Genomic DNA, 21,495 nt, shown 5'->3' with positions numbered 1-21,495 from the left:
CACTTTATGTAATCAAAATTTTCTATTATATCTCCTGTGATCCTCTCTATTCTCCCCCTTTTTTGGGCAAAAATGTCCCATTTGGAGTTTTCACAGCAAAGATAATGGCGAGGTTTGCCATTTCCTTCCCTAGCTCATTTTGCCGATGAGCAAACTGAGGCAAAAAGATTAAGTGACTTACTTAAAGTCACACAGATATAATGTAATTTATACCTAATTTCTTGAATTTGTTTATGATTTGATGCTTTATGTCTACTCAATTTGGAGACATTTGGAGTTTATTGTGATATGGTGTGGAATGTTAATCGAAATTTAACTTCTGTTAGACTACTTTCCAATTTTCCTAACAGTTTGTGCAATAGTGAGCCATTGTCCCAGTAGCTAGATTCCTTGCATTTATCAAATACCATACTACTATGCTCACTTGCTTCTGTATTTTGTCTACTAAATATGTTCCACTGTTCAATTTTTCTATTTCAAATTATAGTCTAGTGCATTTGACCTTGAATTCTTATAAAATTCTGGAATGTATTATTATTATTATTATTATTATTATTATTATTATTGCAGGGCAATGAGGGCTAAGTGACTGGTCCAGGGTCACACAGCTAGTAAATGTCAAGTGTCTGAGACCAGATTTGAACTCAGGTCTTCCTAAATTTAGGGCCAGTGCTTTATCCACTGCACCAACTAGCTGCCCCTTGGCATATATTATTAAAGGGATCATTTATGAATGTTTAGAAAAGGAGGTGATGATTATTATAAGCTTACATGGATTCATCAAGAATAATCATACAAGATTAGTCTTGTTTTCCATTTTTACATAATTAACTAGTAAGTCAGTAGAATGCTGTAGGAATTGTATAGGACAATAAACACGATATTGTAGATTCAGAGTTATAAAGGACCTTAGAGATCATCTAGTCCAACTAGCTAATAAGGAAACAGGCTGGTGAGTTGAAATGACCAACATCACACAGCCAATAAAGAGATGGTATTCAAACCTAGGATTTCTGGTGCCAAATCCATTACTCTTGCCCCTATACCTTACATCCTCTCAATCTTGGACATCACTTCTGGATGAGAAAAGGAAATGTGAAATGGATAATGGCACAATTAGGTTGATTTGAAACTGGTGGATTTATTATAAACAAAAATTAATAGATTATTTTCAAGTTGGAGAGACATCTCTAATGATGTACCTCAGGGAGTTGTCTTTGGCCATGTTCTGCTTAACATTCTTATTAATGATTCAAGTAAAGGCATAATGGCATATTTATCAAATTTGTAGTTGATACACAAATTTTTGGAAGGATATAGCTAACAGATTGAAAGACAAAATTGGGATCCAAAAAGATCTGGACAGGCTGAAATGTTTGGCAAACACTACCGATATGAAATTTGATATGGATAAATGTAAGTTACCTCATTTAGATTAAAAAGTACAGGATAAAGATAACATGAATAGGAAGCAGTTCAAGTGAAAAAAAGTTTGGGGTGGGGGGAGGTGGTGTTATTGGATAGCAAACTAAATATAAATTGATAATGAGATATAGTAGCCCAAAAGAGTGAATGTGATTTTTATGCTGTATTAATAGATGTATAGTATCCAGAATAATAAAAGTGAATTCTTCATTATCCTTGGCTCTGGTCAGACTACATTTAAGAAGTATTATATCCTGCTCTGGGTCCCATGCTTTAGAATGTCAGTGGATAAACTGGACCAGATTCAGTTTATCCAGGATAGTACAACAGGGTTTTGAAAGGCACCATATGATTAACCATTGGATAAGTGATGAGAGTTAACTGGACTTCTGGATCCTGTCTTAGGGTTATGCTGGTCTGATTTATGAGAATTCACTACATACACATAGCTTGGTCCCAGTCAGCCAACTATGTTTCACAGCCATTACCATTGTGGAAGTATACTATCCCCACTCCCCACTTCTTACTCTGACAACAATAATCAAACCAATACAACCATTGCTTTTTGAAAAGACATGTCAATGTTTTGCTTCCCATCCCCATGCATTATAGGACCCAAACACTCTTCCCTAGTCATTATTACACCTATGTGCTTTTCTCCCATTATTAGAATGTAAGATCATTGAGGACACATACTATTTCTCTTTTATATTTTTATCCCTAGCAGATAGTACAGTGTCTAGCACATGGTAATTGCTTAATAAATGCTTTCTTACTTAAGGAGGGGGAAATTACAGTGTTCTTCAATGTCTAAAAGGTAGTTATATTTTATTTATGCTCTTTTATGCTTCAGATTTGCACTAACGTTTTTATGCTTTTGGAGGGCATAATGAGGAACAATGGGAAAAGAATTCAGAAAGGCACAGGAAGACTCTATATGAACTGATACAGAAGGTAGTAAATGGAATCAGGAAAATAACATGCACAATGACTATAACAGTGTAAGTAGAAAAAACAAAAAAGAAGTTAAGTGCTATATAATTATAATGACCAAACTTTACCCCACAGAAAAGATGAGAAAATAAACTTCTCTCCCTTCTTGACAGTCACAGGGAGACTGTGGGCATGGGACCTTGCATATACTGTCATTCAGTTGATGCGGTGGTTAATTTTGCAAAACTTATTTTTTTCTTCTTTAAATGATTATTACAAAAATAGCTTTCTATGTAGGTGAGACAAGGTACATATTCAGACATAAAGATGACATAAAAATAAAAGATATTAATTTTTTTGAAAAATTCCCTCCCCCCAAACAAATCTTCATCTATTTGTGGAGAGAGGTGTAGCTGTGAATTAGAAAATTATTCTAGGAAGAAATTTGGTAATAGGTAAATAAAGTGACTAAGAAAGATGTGCATACTCAGAGATTCCCCTGCTAGACATATGACCTCCAAAAAGGTCAGTGTCAGAAATAAAAGCCTCATCTATGGAAAAATATTTATAACAACAATTTTTGTGGCAGCAAAGAACTAGAAACAAGGTAGATGTTCATCAGTTGAGATTATTTTTTATTGCACTATAAGAAATGACATCTGCTTATCATAGAGAAATATGAAAAGTCTTATATGAATTGATATAAAGTCAAGTAAGCAACACCAGGAAAATTATATGCAATGACTATAACAATTTAAATGGAAATAATGAAAAGAAAGCAGTTGAAACTGAATGTTGTGAAATTATAATAATCAAACAGCTGCAAAGAAGAAATATGAAAAGATACCTCTTCTGACTTCTTTGCAGAGATCAGGGTTCATAGTGTAGAACATTGCACATAACATTAGACTTTTCAACATGTTGATTGATTTTGCTGTATATCTTTCTCCTACTTCTTTAAAAAATTTTAAAAGGGATGAATTTCTTTGAAGTGTTTCCCAGGGAAAAGTAGATGATATAAAAGAAGGCATCAATTAAATCTATCAAAAAATAAACTGCCTCCAACAACAACAAAAAAACACACTCAGGATAAATGGGTAAAATTCTACTTCACAAAGAAGTATATTGTGGCTTAACAAAAATAAATATTTCCTAGTGACAGGAATCTAAAAATAGAATGCAATATTTTGGGGAATTGTGAGTTTCCTCTCATTGAAAGTCTTTGAGTGGAGGCTGTCTGATGACTTTGGATGGGGAATGAAGTTGAATGACCTCTGAGGGCCCCTTCCAAACCTAAGATTATATACTTGTATGAGGTATGGTGGTGGGTTGGGAAAGTACAGATTGTATATGACATTATTCAGATCTGACATAACAGCAGTTTGGGTGAGAATACATCCAGAAAGAATACAGTGGTAATAGATTCAAAGCAATGATCTCCCACTTTTTTTGCAACCTAATTTTCATTCTCCATTTAACTATTTATAAATGGTTTTATTCTTTCTTGTCATTCTTTAGCTAATACTCCTTGAGCCTCTAAGTAATCTGAATTCCCAATTTTTCTCCCTCATCTTTACTCTGCATAGAATAGATTTAATTCTTAAATGGAAATATGATCATTATTGTTGACTGCATAGTCTGTTATCACAGACGCCCAATATAAGAAATGCAGGCATTGATGTCTTGGAAATAAGTCTTACCCAACATGAGTGCCAACAACCTCTTCCAATAACTCTCTTTTGGTGCTGGGTACTTCATGTTTTTTCTGAATGCTTTTTCCATCTGGGTAATCTGGAGCATTCAGTCTAGAAGACTTTTTACCCCACTATATGATGACAACATTTGTTTTTACCTTTTTCTATCATTGTGCTTGCATATCTAAAGATAAGTGAATATAGTGTTGCTTTGTTGGCTGGAGATGAAGGTTGATCTTTGATAGCCTATACAATTAAGGAAATACTTTTAAAGGAAAATTATAATTATATAAAATTTATAAGGAAAATGCTATTCCAGATGTTAGGAGTAGGTTTGAGTTCAATCAGAAGCCTGTTGGACTCCTAAAATGGTGGATGAGTTATATCTAACTTTAAATACCAACTTTCCCTGCAGACACTGAGGGATTTCTATTATTTTTTGTTTTGTTTTGTTTTGCTTTTGGTGAGGCAGTTGGGGTTAAGTGACTTGTCCAGGGTCACACAGCTAGTAAGTGTTAAGTGTCTGAGGCCGGATTTGAACTAAGGTCCCCCTGAATCCAGGGCCGGTGCTCTATCCACTGCGGCACCTAGCTGCCCCAGGGATTTCTCTTATTGAGCCTTGACTGTAGTTTCTTGCACATTCTGCTTAGAGTTACTTGAAATCTGTTCTTGACACATATTTTCTGGTATCCATATAGCTCGTACAGAATTAGGTATTTAGACTCATTCAATTCTCCAGGTAGAAGGCCTATCAGTCCTTGTTTCATCTTATTTCCTTGACTTCTCCATTCTCTAACACTTTTGCCAAAGTGACCTGTGCTTCTATTCCTAATGAAATGTAATGTAATTCAGAGGAGAACATTGATCTTGAGTGCTTTGGAATTTTTAGGTCTCAATGGATTATATAAAAATTGGGATCTTTCAGTACAATTGCACTATTGAGTCCTCTCAAGACAGGAAGAATTTTCTTTTCCAGTGACTGACCAAATTAACCTTAATTCATTGTAGCTAGGTGGTATAGTGCATATAGCACAGTAATGGGAGTCAGGAATAACTGAGGTCAAATCTTGCCCCTGACACTTAGTAGCTATGTGACCCTAGGCAAGTTTCTTAACATCTCTTAGCCCTAAGTTTCTCTTCTGTTAAATAAGAATAATAATAACACTTACCTCCTAGAGTTGTTGTGAAGATCAGATGAATTAAAGATATATAAAGTTCTTTGCAAACCTTAAAGCACTATATAAATGCTAGTTGTTGTTGTTAGCTGTGTAACCCTGGGCAAATCACTTAACCTCTCTCAAACTCAGTTTCCTCATCTGTAAAATGGGGATGTAATAGCACCTATCTCTCCGGGTTATCATGAGGAGAAAATGAAGTGATAATTTGTAATGTGTGTGTTTTTGTTGTTTTTGGCCAGGCAATGAGGGTTAAGTGACTTGCCAAGGGTCATACAGCTAGTGTCAAGTGTATGAGGTAGGATTTGAATTCAGGTGCTCCTGAATCCAGGGCCAGTGCTTTGTCCACTGCACCACCTAGCTGCCCTCTGTAATGTGTTTTTTAAACCTTTAAGTGCTATATAAATACAAGTTAATAATAATAATAATAATAATAATAAATAATAAAGTCAGAAGGAGTTGCAATTTAAGAATAATTCTTATCTGTCAGAGACAAGGAAGAAGATTTCAGAAAAGAAAACATTCCAAAGTCAAAATACATAACACAAACTTCAAAAAGTGTGAGTTCTTTTAGGTAAGGAGGCATTCCATACAGTGTGGGACACAAGTAAAAATGATATTAGTCCTTCCTGTGGCCCCTTATTTTATCAATCACATGAATAAATCAGCATTTTCACTAGGTGAGCACTTGCTTAGTCATTTTTAGTTTTGTCCGACCCTTCATGACCCCTTTTGAGGTTTTCTTGGCAAAAATACTGGAGTGGTAGAGCAGCTAGGTAGCACAGTGGATAAAGCACCGACCATGGATTCAGGAGGACCTGAGTTCAAATCCTGCCTCAGACACCTGACACTTACTAGCTGTGTGACCCTGGGCAAGTCACTTAACCCTCATTGCCCTGTCCAAATAAAATACTGGAGTGGTTTGCCATTTCCTTCTTCAGCTCATTTTACAGAGGAGGAAACTGAGGCAAACAGGGTTAAGTGACTTGCTCAGGGTCACCCAGCTACTAAGTGTCTGGATCCAGATTTGAATTAGTTTCTGCCTGACTCCTGGCCTGGTGCTCTATCCACTGTGCCACCTAGGTGCCCTAGTGAGGAATAGAAAATATTTCAGTTTGTCTTTTTAAACATGGCCTTATTGTGGAGTCATGGAAAAAACTATCCTGTGGACTGGTAAATGCCTTGTGCTATTTATTATAGAAGCCTCACTGATCACAAAATACTTGGATTGGAAGGTGGTCAATAATGTGAGAGATTAGGAAGGATGAGGATTGAGAAAAACAAAAAAAACCAAAACAACCCAAACATCTGTTTTAGTAACTAGGAAGTAATTAATAACCTTGGAGAGAGCAATTTTGGTTGAGTGGTAAGGTCAGAAGCTGATAGGAATAGGATGAGAAGTGAATGAGAGAAGTAGAGACAAATATAGTTGGGGTTTTCCCCACTAGGAGCTTCATTGATCTAATACATGTGTAGGAGTACTTCGTAACCATGTAATATTGCATAAATTGTTTGAATAAATTGATTTGTCTAAAGGCATGAAGTAAGCTAGTTAGTACTGGAATATAGATGAGTATTCAGTTCTTCTTTCAGGTTGGTTAGTTTAGGTTGAAGTTCCAGTTTAGTTAGTGTCATTGAGTAAGTGTCTAAGACGGGATTTGAACTCAGGTCTTCCTGATTCCAGGCCCAGCGTTCTCTCCAGTGGACCACAATTATAATGAGAATAGTGGGTTCCCCCTCCTCACAGATACTATCAACAAAAAGGGTTGTTTTAAACTATATTGGAGAAAGAAAAATGAAAGGATGAGACTATGGCTAGAAGCAGATAGGATAATAACAGATGACAGAAAGTACATAAGATTTATTCTTCTTCCTTTTCCCACTCTCATCCCAAATGTAGAGAAAGATCTCTGGTCTTGAAAAGATAGAACAGAAATGGCTAATAGGGATTGAAGTCCCTGGTCAGTAGGAAGGTAATAATAAAGGACCTGATTGTTCTTAATAAGTGCAAGTCCTTGAGGCACCTGGGTGGTGCAATGAATGGAGCACTGGCCCTAAAGTTGGGAGGGCTTGAGGTCAGATCTCACCTCAGACATTTACTAGCTGTATCACCCTGGGCAAGTCACCTAATCCCAATTGCCTTAAACATTTGAGGCCATCTTCAGTTTTGGGGCAGCTAGGTGGCACAGTGGATAAAGCACTGGCCCTGGATTCAGGAGCACCCGAGTTCAAATCTCAAGGGCTTAAATATTGTAATTATATATCACTTTGTGTTGTTATTTGTTAACTTATTAATAAATTGTATAGCCATTAACTTTGATTTCTATATAAGCTTAGATTAGCAATTTTGAGATATCTCTATATCTAGGGAGAGAGACAGAGACAGAGACAGAAACAGAGAGACAGAGGTAAAGAGAAAGACAGAGACAGAGAGGAAGGAGCAACTGCTTATGGGGAAAAAAGTTTTCTCCATTTCTTAGTATTTAATAAACAAGAAATGTAGCTCAATGACTCAGTGCTGATAAATTGAGAAAGCATTTATAATTTTTTAAATTAATAAACATCCAGTGGTAATCCTGGATTATGTTAGAATTCAAAATGGTAAATATAAACATGGTAATGATTCAATTAATAGACTGAAGGAATACTACCATGTAGACTATGAGTGAGTGTGACTGTCCTTAAAGCCCCTACAAGATAAATTAAACTTTTTTTTAAACTACTGACAAGATAAAAAAAGCTTCATGTAATAGGTGATCCTTGAGCTTAGTTTTGAAGGAAACTAGGGATTGGAAGGAGTGGAAATACATTCCAAGCTGAGAGTCTGAGCAAAGGTACTGAAACAGGAGATAGTATTCTAGGTGAGGAACAGCAAAAATGCCAGGTGTCTGGACCACATAATGTATGAAGGGAAGTAATGGATAATAAGACCAGAAATGTAGACTTGAAGTGCCAAGAAGATGCATAAATTTTGTCCTACAAGTAATGGGGAACTATTGAAGTTTATTGATGATAGAAGATTTCCCATACAAAAATCACTTTGGCAGCTGCATGGAAGATTGATTAGAGAGAAAAGCAATTTGAGGTAGGAAGACCACTAGTGAAGTGGTTTTGTGAACAAAGAGAAAAGGATAATAGAGAAAGATGGAGGTAGAATTGACAAGACTTGCCAATTAGATATGTGAGGTGAGGGAGGTTGGTTGGTTTGTTGGCTGGTTGTTGTCTTTCATTCTCAAAGAGGACAAAAATGATATCGCTATCTTAGCATCATGTTAAAGTATGCCCAACTGTGGTCTGTGAGACCAATACAAGCTCAGAATGCTCTACTACAGGTCAGGCATAAGTAATCTATGTGAACATTTGGGTTGGATTCTCTAAATTTGTGCATCTCACATTTCTTTTGAGTTACTTCAATTATTCTTTGCTCATAGAATACAGTACCTTCTTTGACGAAGGCATGCCATGTTGGGTGGTCCTGTGCCAGTGTCTTCCATGTCATATAATAAATTCCAAAGTTCTTCAGAGAGACATCTTTTGCCTCATGCCTAAATTCGATTGAAGTGAGGCAGAGTTGCATAAAGTTGTTGGTCTCTCTCCCTCTTCCAGAGCCATCACAGTCCAGAGGCAGGACAGAGTCAAGACAATTGGTGATGGCTTGAGATGCAGTGGATGACATTGGTAACTTCAATGTCTAATCAAGCTCTAAGTGCTCCACATCACCTGTTCCAGCTGCCTTCATGGCAGTTGGAATAAATTGTTCTCATCCACCCGTTCCAGCAGGGGAAGTTTTCACATGGGTTTGAGACCCCTTTGTTATCCTCAACTTGGTCTAGCCTGTCTGCCAAAATGGTTTACTGAGGTTTGGCCACTCTGCATGCTAGAGATTCTCAGAGCCACAAGTGAGAGTTAGGTGGATCAGGTATACACCAAAAGTGAAAAGCAGCCCTAAAAAGGCTCGGCAGCCCTCACACCAGAGGTGCTAATCTTCCCTGAAGACACCCTACACCCTGGTGAGAGATAATGGATTGAAGAGGACTCTGAAGTAGAAAACCTGCATGAATGAAAGGATAGTAGTAGTCTCCCCAGAAATAAAGAAGTTCAGAAGAGGAGGTGGATTTTGAGAAAATAATGAGTTTTAAGTTATACATATTGAGTTTGAGATTACTATAGACAATTCAGTTCTAAGTGACCAATAAACTAGTCTGGGAGATTGGGACTGGTTATATAAATCTGGGCATCATCATGATATTTGAATACATGGGAGATGATGAGGTTACCAAAAAAAATGTAGAGAGAAAAGAGGACTTAGGACAGATCCTTAGTATATAACCAAAGAAAGTTGTTACATGTTATGTTGGCCTTTTGAGTCACTTGCAATTTCAATCCTTCTGTTGCCATGATATTCCAGTATTTGTAGTCATGTAATATCACTGGGAGAATATTAAAAAGATGGGCTTCTGTGGTGTTGAATTTAGGATCACTGAAGTCCCTCAACAATTTCCCAAAGATATTCTTCATGTAAATTCTAATAATGATGATGATAAAAGAGTTTCAACTTTAAGCTAGGTGAATAAAAATGGCTTTGTTGGCTGATTTGCTCAAACCTTTCTAGCTTTCCTCTCTCCCATGTCCTAAGCCAGTCGGTTACCCTGTCTGTTGTCTATATTCATCATTTAAAAAATGAGACTATCAGGTACTGATCAATTCCTGGGGTTGGAGCAAGAGCCAACCAATCAAAATAATGGCAAAGCACCTAGAAAATAGAGCATGACAGAAATGTGAAGTTACAGAAAATGCAGGTAAAATGAACAACAGCCTGGTTGTCAACCTGGAGAATTTTAATTATGTTATTTGCAAAATAAAATATTTTGACAGATGTTTTAAAAATGCATGCAAATCTCCAAGTACCTTTTGTATGTTAAAAAGCAAGCAGATGTGTCTGTGGCATTGCTAGTCAGGGCAGCATATTTTTTTCCTGGAGTCTATCCTCATGTGTCATTTAGAAAAAAATGCCCATTTTAGTTACTGTGATTGAGGGCAGGGGTTCACTGATAGCATTTTCTGTAGTTGGTGCACAGATCTACGTCTACTTATCTGAATTTTTATCACAGAGCTATAGGCATCTTCTGGCTGCTTTGAAGACCTACATCATATAAGGTTTGCCTTATGGGCATAGATCTGAGGCCAAAATGCTTATGAAATATTAATTGCATGGTGGGGGTTGGGGTGCCACTTCACTACAGCTTGGGTTTTGATATCAACTTTCCTTTTGGGAATTTGGAATCATTTTTGCAGAGATGAAACTTTCATATATAGTACTGTACTTTTTCTCAGGCCATCTTCCATAGGATAAAAAAGTGGCACCAGATTGTAATTAATGATCTCTCCTTCCTCATGGTTTATTAAGGACTCTCGGCTCCAGTGCATGTAATGAGTTCCATTTGCTGGAAAGCCCAGAGTTCTATGGTTTTGTTGCCAGCTTCAAACACATATGCTCCTAGAAATACCTTTCTTCTTTCTCCTTTTTATTCTCCTTTTCCCCTTTCCCCATCTTCCCTTTTCTCTTCCTTTCCTTTCTCCCTCCTTTCTTCTTTTCTTTTCTTGATTCTTTCTTCCCCCTTCTCTTCTTCCTATATTTATTTTCCCCTTTTCCTTTCTTTCCCACCTTCAAAGTAGCCCATTTGAATTTGGGATAGCTCTAATTGTTAGGAAGTTTTTCCTTACATTAAGTTTGTCTCCCACCATACATTTTCACCTATTTTTCCTGGTTCTACACACTAACAAGACCCTTTGAATACTTGAAGGCAACTATCATGTCTTCTCAACTCTTCTATTTTCAATGCTAAAACAATTAGTTTTAGTTAAATGCTAAAACAGATAGTTCCTTCAGCTAATCCTCACATGGCATTATCAGGAAGCTTCTTACCATCCTGGTCAGTCTTCTGTAGCTTATCAATGTGTTTTCTTTTTTCTTTTTTTTTAATTAAAGAAAGGTTTTTATTAAGCAAAATTTAACATGACACATGGGTACTATCCAGCCTATGCTAAATAGAACACTAGGTAGTAGATTGTGTAGGTTTATATGCATTTTAAACAAAGGCAGTTGAAGAATTTTGGAGGCAGAAGTGGGCCTAGTCATGGGGGAGGTGGAATGAGGAATTCTAGAGGGCAAGGAAGTGGGTTTCATACACAAATCAGAAGGCATCCTTGGTGATAAGCAGTTCATGGTTCAAGGCTTGATTAGGACATGTCTGGATAAGGACATCTCTGAGCATCCCATAACCAGAGTTGGGGGAGAGCTGGAGACAACAGGCATATAAAGGGGGCATGGCCTGCAGTCAGGTAAGACAGGAATGTCTCTGGGAGGTCCATGAACCACTGGAACCAAATAGTTCAGGGTCGGCTTCAAGGCTGGGGTGAGCTCCGTTGGCTTCAGTGACTCATTTTCCAGTCAGGTTGGCTTGTTGGTGTGTTGGCCAAGGTGCCAATGCCCAGTTGTGCTGACCATCTGGCTAGGTGGGGGGCTCAGGCCCAGCAGGCATTTCTTTTCAACTGGTCCTGTCTCTCCTGGAGGATGTCTGTCTCCTGGAGGGCCTGCCCAGGGCTGGACATGGTGCCCAGTGCATAGCTAGGTAGCCTCCACTCCTCAGTGAGGCTGCCCTACAGGTCCCGAGGGGTCTCTGGCCTCTGTGTCTTCACCCCCAGCAAGTCTCCATGCCTTCCTATGGCCGGGGACCACCACATAGCACAGGCATGCTTCCCCAGGCCCTGGGGCCACTGGGCATGGGGACACAAGAGGCAGCCCCCTCTGTCCACCCCAGCTTCTGCTTCTCAGGACCCTCTGCTAGTTTCCAGGTTCCCCGAGGCCCCTTCCCCCAACCCTGCTTCTGGTTTGTCTGCACATGGGGTATGTCTCCCCTGCCCTGCTTCTGCAGACTGGAAGCGCCTCAAAGGCAGGGAGGGTCTAGCGTGGTATTTGCAGCACTGGCACTGTTCGTGCCAGTACCATCCCTGCTGCAGCCGCCTAAGGGCATTTCCTCTGATACAGCCACTTGGCTAAACGTCCTTGTGGCCCACCATTTAAAGTTTCAGGAAGGGTCTTTGTTTGGGGGAAGGCTCATTTTCTGACACAGGAGCCTTCCCTTGGTCAAAAACAGAAAACCAGCACGTGCGAGGCTGGGGTGAGGAGGGCGGCATCTCTCCCGCCAGGCTGCGCCTCCTCTACCCGCCCACAGTGGGGCATACTGCTCTTCTCCAATGTGTTTTCTAGAATGCAGGCCTCAGAAATGAATATTGAATACTCTGTAAATGGTCTGATCAGGGAATAATAGCATGAGACTTTTGAGGGATAGGTGGAGTGGGGAAGGAACTGAAAAAAGAAAACTGGAAGGTGACCAACAAGATGAAGGAGTGCTTATTTTCCAGGTAACTCCCTAAACTACAAACCTCAAGAAAAAAAAATACATCTCAAATATAATGTAATTAAAACTGAATCCACAGGATAAGAAGATAGGAAAACCATTAAAAGTACAAGCCATATGAAATATAATCAGAGCGTGCTAATGCCTAAAGTTCCCAGTCACTTTCCCCATTCCTAGGCCACCCTGGGAGCTTGGCACAAGCAATGCAAGCAATCTTAAGGCTTTGTATTTCAATACTGACAATGGAGATCCCTGTTTATTTCTCCTATAGCTTTGACTCAATATAGTGTTGCCTCCCTCCCTTATCAAGGCATAAAACATTGATTCTGCCTAACCACAAGAGTCAATGAATGAAATATCATTTGTTGTTGTTCAGTCATGTCTGATTCTTCATGACTCTAACTGGGATTTTCTTGGCAGAGATACTGGAGAGATTTGCCATTTCCATTTCAAGCTTATTTTACATATGAGGAAACTGAGGGCAACAGGGTTAAGTGACTTGTCTAGGGTCACACAGCTATCCTGAGGCCAAATTTGAACTCAGGTCTTCCTGACTCTGGGTCCAATGCTCTATATGTTGTACCAAAAATACTATCTACTCCCAAAAATAACATTTATGAATTATTTACTATATGCTAGGTGCTGGGTGAAGCTCTGAATATCCAAATAAGAGCAAGCTAAGCAGTCCCTGCCCTCAAATTGATTACATTCTATTAGGGGAAGAAAATACTTGGTGTGGTGGCTGGGAAGGGATATTTTGGAAGAGAGTAATGTTTGGAGTAATAGGGCAATGAACTGAAGTGTTCCTGAACCTTATTGTTGTTCTCATAGGTATAGATAAGGGGTTGGGGAGATAGGAAGTTAGGTAGCATGGTATGGATGTGGCTGGAAATGCATTTGTGGCCTGAGATTGAGCAAAATAAGGCAATGTGAATGCTAAGCAGAACCCAGGATCGAAGGTGTTTCAGCTTCATATACTGAGGTGGTAGTTAGAACTTCCTATAGCATGGTTTTGAGGTGGTGGTGGGTATTATTCAGAATTCTTAGAAAAATCACTAGATATTTCAGAATGGTTCAACAGAGAAAGAAAACTTATAAAAGAAAGTATCAGTCTGGAAATACAATATCATCTGTATTTCTTAAAGTAGAATTAATGAAGACACATAATAGAGTAGAATAGATCACTTAGAACATACAGTAGAAAATCTCTCTCAAATAAGAGACTCAGAAAATGTGATCCAGATCATTGATTGAGGAATGTCTAACGAAATGGTGGTATGTGAATTTGATACAGTATTTTTGGGATCTAAGAAAGGATGAATATGAAGAATTCAGAGGATCATGGAATGACTTATGTGAATTAATATGGAATGAAGTAAGAAGCATATATATTATTATATATAAAAACAAAATATAAAATAAACATATATTATATAACACATATAATGAAATAGGAAGCATATTTATAATACAGTATATAATGTGACTGCAACAAGGTAAATGAAAAGAACAATAAGATGAAATGGAATGCTACCTAATTGTAATGTCCAGTTTTGGTCCCAGAACAGAAATGAGAAAATGTAAATACCTTTCTTTGTAGAGGTGGGGGACTATGGATGTAGGATGATGCATACACTGTCAGATTTGGTTGTTATGAGGGTTTGTCTTGCATACTCCTTCCAAAAAGGCTTACTAAGTAAGGAATGGCAGGAAGGGAATGTTTACAACTGACTGTGATGTAAAAACAGTACAGTTAAGTGTTCAGACAGTTGGGCACATGCAGCTGTGCATATTAACCATAGAAAGTTTCAGTTAGGGTTCTTTCTCAAATTTTAAGGGGTTTGGGCATTACATTTGACTTTTCAATGAATAAAATAATTACCAAAATTCTGAGCAAATTATTACCAATTGAATAAGGCCAGCAGGTTATAAATAACAGGATTGTCACTGGACTTTTCTCAGACCAAAGACCAACATGGCAGTGGGGCTCAGAGGTTATATACCATTGAAATTGTACATGGTTCATCAAACAGCAATCAAATCTAATTGGCTGATATAATGTGGAGATAGTCTATATTAAAATGAAAGGCTATACAGAAAAGAATGTATACTCTTTTAAATGGGTGGGCTGAGTGACCCTTCCTGGATGGAGAGGCCTTTCTATCCAGACAAAAAAATCTGTCTCCACCCAAGCTTGAGTAGAACATAATGAGTTTTCACTCTAGATTCCTTAGAAACTTGGGATGGGGCTGACCAAGATAGAGAGAGTCAATGCAATCTTATTTAAAGAAGAAACTGGACCTCTACAAATCAGGGCTTTGGAAGAAGGGGGGAAGCTCTGAATCTCCCCAAGATATTGGTTATTAATGATCATTTTTCAAAATTGGGAATACTCAGTTATGTGACTATTTTCTTTGCTGATAAAAACCTTCGTAATTAAAGGAAGGAGGTGGTATTTGGGGACTTCAAATATCACTTTTCTTCAGGTCTCATATCAACTAATATTCCCCAAGTATGGTATTGGCAAAAGGTGGAAGAGAGACTCCTTCCCCAACTTCCATCTTTTAAAGTATCTCCATTACTTCAACTTCATTCCATCAAGTCCTTTCATTCACCCAACTCTATAGCCATATGTTCAAAGCCTTTTAGCCAAAAGAAATAAGACCTTGGGGGCAGCTAACTGGCAAAGTGGATAAAGCACCGGCCCTGGATTCAGGAGACCTGAGTTCAAATCTGACCTCAGACACTTGACACTTACTAGCTATGTGACCCTGGGCAAGTCACTTAATCCTCATTGCCCCACAAAAAAGAAAAAGAAATCAGATCTCAGTGTCACCAACCTTGCTTTCCTTTGATCTCTTCTTCTTCATACTTCACATATTATTTTGTCTAGACTTGTTTTTTGCACCTATCCACTCACTCTTATTATGAGCTCTTCGAAAACTTTCCGTAATTCATTTGGGGTTTTCTTGGCAAAGATACTGGAGTAGTTTGCCATTTCCTTCTCCAACTCATTTTACAGATGAGGAACTGAGGCAAACAGAGTTAAGGGACTTCCCTAGGGTCACATAACTGGTAAGTATCTGAGGTAAAATTTGAACTCAAGTCCTCATGACTTGAGAGCTTGTGCTCTATCCACTGTGACACCTGCTGCTGCTCTGCCCATTTTCAACTCCATGGACAAGAGAGAGGCCCCTCTCATCACAATTCTGCTAACTCAAGCCTTGATTGACACCATTTTTCTCAGCCTCTTTTCCCCTCTGAATAGAGGGTGGAGTACCAGACTCCTCCCAGTAACTTCCTTTGGAGGGCAGAAACTGCACTTTTTGGCTCACTCTATATCTACTGCCTCTTTTTTTTTCTTTTGGTGAGGCAATTGGGGTTAAGTGACTTGCCCAGGGTCACACAGCTAGTAAGTGTTAAGTGTCTGAGGCCAGATTTGAACTCAGGTCCTCCTGAATCCAGGACTGGTGTGCCACCTAGCTGCCCCTGTATCTACTGCTTTGCCTGGTTTCAGTCCTACAGAACAAGATGCCCCTGTTCGCATACCCCATAGTCTCCCCTGCCTTCTTTTCTTCCTCCTTTTGTGTGTTGTTCCCCCCATTAGAATGTAAACTCCCTGAGGTCAGAGAATGTCTTTCTTTTTATCAACTGTATTCCCAGTGCCTGCCATACAGTAGGCACTTAAACATTTACTAGATGGGCCACTTCACAATGGAATCCTCTTCCACATGTGTAAAACATTAAGCTAGGAGCTGAAGGTAGAATGATAAAAACCAAAGCCTTTTCCCTCTAGGAACTTCTGCTTGGAAGTTAGGGAAAGACCATATTTTTTTTAAAATACAAGATAATTTGAAGAGGGAGAGAACCAGCAACTAGAGAAACGAGGAATGACTTCCTATAGGAGGGAACACCTTAACTGAGCCTTGAAGGAAGCCAAGATTTCTAAGATGCGGAGCAGAGGAGAGAGTGCATTTTTGCCTTGGTGGATGGACAGAGATGGATGATGGAACACAGAACACAGAGATGGAGGGTGGAATGCTGAGTTTGGGGAACATCTAGGAAGACAATGAAGTGGTATAGGAAGGGGAGCAATGTGAAACAGAACCGCCCAGAAAACCAAAAGCAGATCCTTCCATTTATAAAACAAAGCCGCTGGTGTTTTCTCTTGATCTGTAGCAGTGGATGGTTAAGGAAGCTGCTTCTAATGGCACTTGTTTTGGCAAAGTTCAGTTCCAAATGATGCTACCCATTCTGCCACTGTTATTGTGGTGACTGTGGTGCCAGCTTGCTTGGGCTTTCTGCCTAACCTTCCAATGTCACCAACCTTGCTTTTCTTTGCTCTCTCCCTCAATGTGCTGCAGGGAATAGTTTCTCTACAGCCAAGGATCTCGTGGAGGAGATTAGGTCGTTAACATCTGAGAGAGAAGGGCTGGAGGGCCTGATCAACAAGCTGCTGGTGCTGAGTGCCAGGAACGTCAGGAAATTGGAGAGAATTAAAGAAGATTACAACAGACTGAGACAAGAAATAGAACAGGAGGAGACTGCCTATGGTAAGTAGTTCACCAACTGTTGGCTGACAGAGAGCTTGCAATCACTGTGTCGGGGGCAGAACAACACTGCTTCATGTGAATACCACTGTGAAGGGTGACAGAGTGAACACATTCCCAGTTGGGGGTTCAGAGTGGGGAGGATTTGGGCAGGCATTTGACTAACAGGAGGAGGCTGGATCTGTTGTCAGTTTTTGTCTTGTTATTCATGAGTGACATTTTTTTCCTCTTCCCTTCTGAGTTTGCTAATGGTCTTTTGATCATTTAGCACAATCTTTCTGTTGGCACCGATGTTTGAGCTATTTCTTTGGTTGACACTTATTTTGGTATTTTTAAACTTAACAAATTACGTCTGTGTGTAAAGGTTGGTAAAGCTGTGTTTGCGTTCTTGAGAATGATGAGATATTGTTGAATTACAATAGAAAAAAGAAGTTTATGGAAAGCTGTGGAATGAAAGAAGGGACACTAGAATAGTATAGATAATTATTACAACAATGTAAATGAAAAATCACTAAAAGGAAGCCAAAATCTGAATCACTGAAAATCTAATAATGGTTCCAGACAACAGATAACAGATAATGATCTCAACAGAGAGGAAGGGCATGGACTATGAGGTAGAATATTGCATATGTTGTCAGATGCATTAAACATTTTGGTTGGTTTTGATTATTTACTTTTTTTTGGTCACAAGGTTCTATGATGGGTCTTGGTTAAGGATGGGGCTGGGGTGTATTCAGAAATAATGGTGATATAAAAACAAAAGAGATCCATAAAAATGTATTTAAATAAAATAGAAAAGCTTATGAGAAAAATAACAGCTACCATTTTAGATTCAAGGTACAAGTAATTTCATAGGTGGGTATTTATGTATATGTGAGGTGGGTGGGGAAAGGTGCCAGGTTGAAAAGAAGGGGAGATTGAGGTCTAAATTTCATATGTTTATGGATTTGAGAATAATTGAATTTCAGAGTTGGAAGGGACATCACCCTTCATGCTTACTTGCTTGTGTAATAGGGAAGTCACCTGACTTTTTGGGGCCACAATTTCTTCTTTTTTTTCTTTTCTTTTTTTTTTTTTTTTTGGTGAGGCAGTTGGGGTTAAGTGACTTGCCCAGGGTCACAAAGCTAGTAATTGTCAAATGTCTGAGGCCAGATTTGAACTCTGGTACTCCTGACTCCAGGGCTGGTGCTCTATTCACTGTGCCATCTAGCTGCCCCGAGGCCACAATTTCTACAAGTGTAAAATGAGGTAGTTGGACTATATGACCTCTAAGGTCCTTTAGAGCTATAAGTCTAAAATCTGGCGACTCTATGACCTCAAAACCTTCTATTCAGGGATCAGTAGTGCCCAACTCTTTGTGACCACATTTGAGCTTTGTGTTGTTGTTTTGGGGCGAAGATACTGGAGTGCTTTGCCATTTCTTTCTCCATCTCATTTTCAGATAAGGAACTGAGGCAAACAGGCTTAAGTGACTTGGCTAGGGTCACATAACTAGTAAGAGTCTGAGGCCAGATTAGAACTCAAGAAGATGAGTCTTCCTGACTTCAGGCCCAATGCTTTGTGCACAATGACACCACCCAGCTGCCCTAGCCAACCTCTAAAGACCACCAGTTATGGGGAACGTATATCCATTTTTCTACTGTTGTATGTTGAGAAATTTGCCCTAATGTAGAGCCTAAATTACTTTGTGCTATCCATTCACTGCTCCTTTTCTCCCCTTCCCTATGAGAGCTCCTCAAAGATCTGAAAATTTGTTCTGCAAAATAGCCCTCATTAATTCCTTTTATTTCTCCCTGGGGCACATTTCTTTCTTATTTTTTTCTTCCCTAGTCAATCTTTCCTCTCTCCTTTCTTCTTACTTTTCAAACTACTCACCTTATGTTTCCATTTTCCAGGAAGGATCATTTTTTTTCTTTGATTGCTCTTCTCCTGTTTTAATTTAGCTATCCTGGACATACCTCCCTCCAGTGCTAGCATCCTTAACCTCAGCATTAATTATTCCAGAGGATCATAGCCACACAATATAAGTCCAAGATCTCAGAGGTTATAACTGCATCTTGAGTTTGTATTTATGAAGTCTATCTTTGGCAAAATATGAATTTCCTTTTTTAGGGAAGACCTTCTTATCTATAGTTCTTCCCATTTATCCATGGACCTTCGTGTAGGTTTAAACTTTTTTTTTTTTTTGAGATATTTTATTTTTTCCGTTACATGTAAAGATAGTTCTCAACTTAGGTTTAAACTTAAAGTATAATTAAATGATTTAAAGATACAGTTTATATACTATGTTTTTCAGTTTGGGAAATGAAATATGACCTCTGATAAAATAAATTCACATCCATTTCTTCCATATCCAGTATGGTCAATGACAAGCAGAAGCAATCTGACTTATAAAATTATGAAAGAAGTTAGAAGTATCTCTTTTACAAACACTAGTTTAATAAGTTATTGCAGGCATTGAGGGCTGGGGCTACCTAGCATAATGAATTACCTATTCATTCATTCATTCATTCATTCATTCATTTGTTCATTCATTAATTCATCCATCCATCCATCCATCCATCCATCCATCCATCCATCCATCCATTAAATAAGTATTTATTAAGTGCTTACTATGTGCCAAATACTGTGGTAGAAGCTAGGGATGTGAAGACTTAAAAAATTAAATATTTGTGAGAATTTAATTAATGTTTGATAAATAGGTGTGCCCTTATTTTTAGAGCCAGGCTCAAGTCCTTGTAACTTGGAAGGAGTCAATCAATACATACCAAATTCATTAAAAAAAATGTTTGTTTAGGAATAATCACTTAAAGGACAGATGGTATGATGGAAAAAAAATGAATTAATTTGGTGACAGAGAACCTAGATTCAAATCTTGACTTTTCTATTCATTACCTGTGTGACCTTATACAGGTTATTTAACCTCTCTGCATCTGTTTCCTCATCTTTGCAATGAGGGAGTTGGATTAGATGGCTTCTCCTGTCCTTTCCAACTCTATATCTATGACAAAGAGCCTAAGGTGTTAATGTTTGTTTGAAATAAATGAAGGAAAGTGGGAAAAGTTGTGGTTGGACCATATTGCTCTGATATCTCTCACTCAAATTCTGGAACAGTCAGTGCTACCTTAAGTTTGTAAGTTCCAGACAGAGATAGGCCCAAAGTAGTGAGTGCAATCCATGAGGTTGTGCTAAAGCTTCTTTCTTTATAAAACATCACAAGAGAGATGCATTCTATTTCTATTGAATTCCTCTCATGTTAGGTAAAAGTAAAGGGATCTTGAGTTATCCTAAATTGACCACAAGGAAACAAACTAGGTTTAATACCCAATATCCTTTAATAGGACAGCTCTGCAAAGCAGGGAATCAATCTCATTTTTGTCCTTAAAGAAATTATTAGTTTAGTGGAAAAACAGGAGAATTACAAACATAATTGGAAAATTACGTGCTTCGAACAGTGGTGGAACCTCTCCAGAATACAAAGAAAGATGTGTTGAATGAATATTAAAATCTGAAAACAAATAAAGAAATGTAGGATTCAGCTAGTTGTTTGGTGGAGGAGATCAAATTTATATCAAACTTCTAAGTTTAGTGACCTCTAAAGTCCCTTGGCATGGGAGAAGGACTGCTAGGACTGAGGACTTTGGTGGATCTCAGGGGAAATGGCTTAATAGTAGGTTAAACTAGATAAACTCTGTTTTTAATTTTAAATCTATGATTATATGTTGCTAATTGTTGTTGTTGTTGTTTGTCCTTCATCCGGTTGTTTGACCATGACATCTGGAGGTCATATCATGATTTGTAGTGATTTAAGTGAGGCAGGGCTGTGCAAAGTCACCAGTCTCACTCTCTCCTCCAGAGCCATCTGGGTCCAGTGGCAAGACATAGATCAGGATGACTAGAGATGGTCCCAGATGAATATTTAAGGCAATTGGGGTTAAGTGACTTGCCCAGGGTCACAGGGTTAGTAGTGTCAAGTGTCTGAGACTGGATTTGAACTTGGGTCCTCCTGATTTCAGGGCCAGTGCTCTATCCATTGCACTACCTAACCACCCCTTTATGTTACTAATATTTTATTATTTTATAGTAAGGTTTGGTGTCAGTTGAGTTAATCAATTACTTACCACTTCCCTACTTAGAGTAAGTGACTAGATAACATACCCTGAAGTTGAACAAAATCCAGGTACTTCTACTGAATCAATCAATCATTTTAAACGAAGTGTGAAAAGTCCTTAATATTTAGAAGTCCTTGAATGCCATAGGATGAAGTGAAGTAATGCTTCACAGAAGTATGTTTTTC

At 38.5% G+C, this 21,495-nt stretch overlaps 1 protein-coding gene across 1 annotated transcript in view; it reads left to right on the top strand.

The window, feature by feature from the left end:
• Positions 1 to 21,495, top strand: part of DISC1 (DISC1 scaffold protein) — a 531,299-nt gene that overhangs the window by 197,461 nt on the left and 312,343 nt on the right. Inside the window, 1 exon segment of the mRNA XM_043999680.1 lies at positions 17,013 to 17,201. Coding sequence (XP_043855615.1) covers positions 17,013 to 17,201 — 189 coding nt within the window.

This window comes from Dromiciops gliroides, chromosome 4, assembly GCF_019393635.1.
Source record: "Dromiciops gliroides isolate mDroGli1 chromosome 4, mDroGli1.pri, whole genome shotgun sequence".
Lineage (NCBI taxonomy): Eukaryota > Metazoa > Chordata > Mammalia > Microbiotheria > Microbiotheriidae > Dromiciops > Dromiciops gliroides.
Note: the sequence above shows the minus strand (reverse complement) of the source record. Positions and strands in the feature narration are given on the sequence as shown.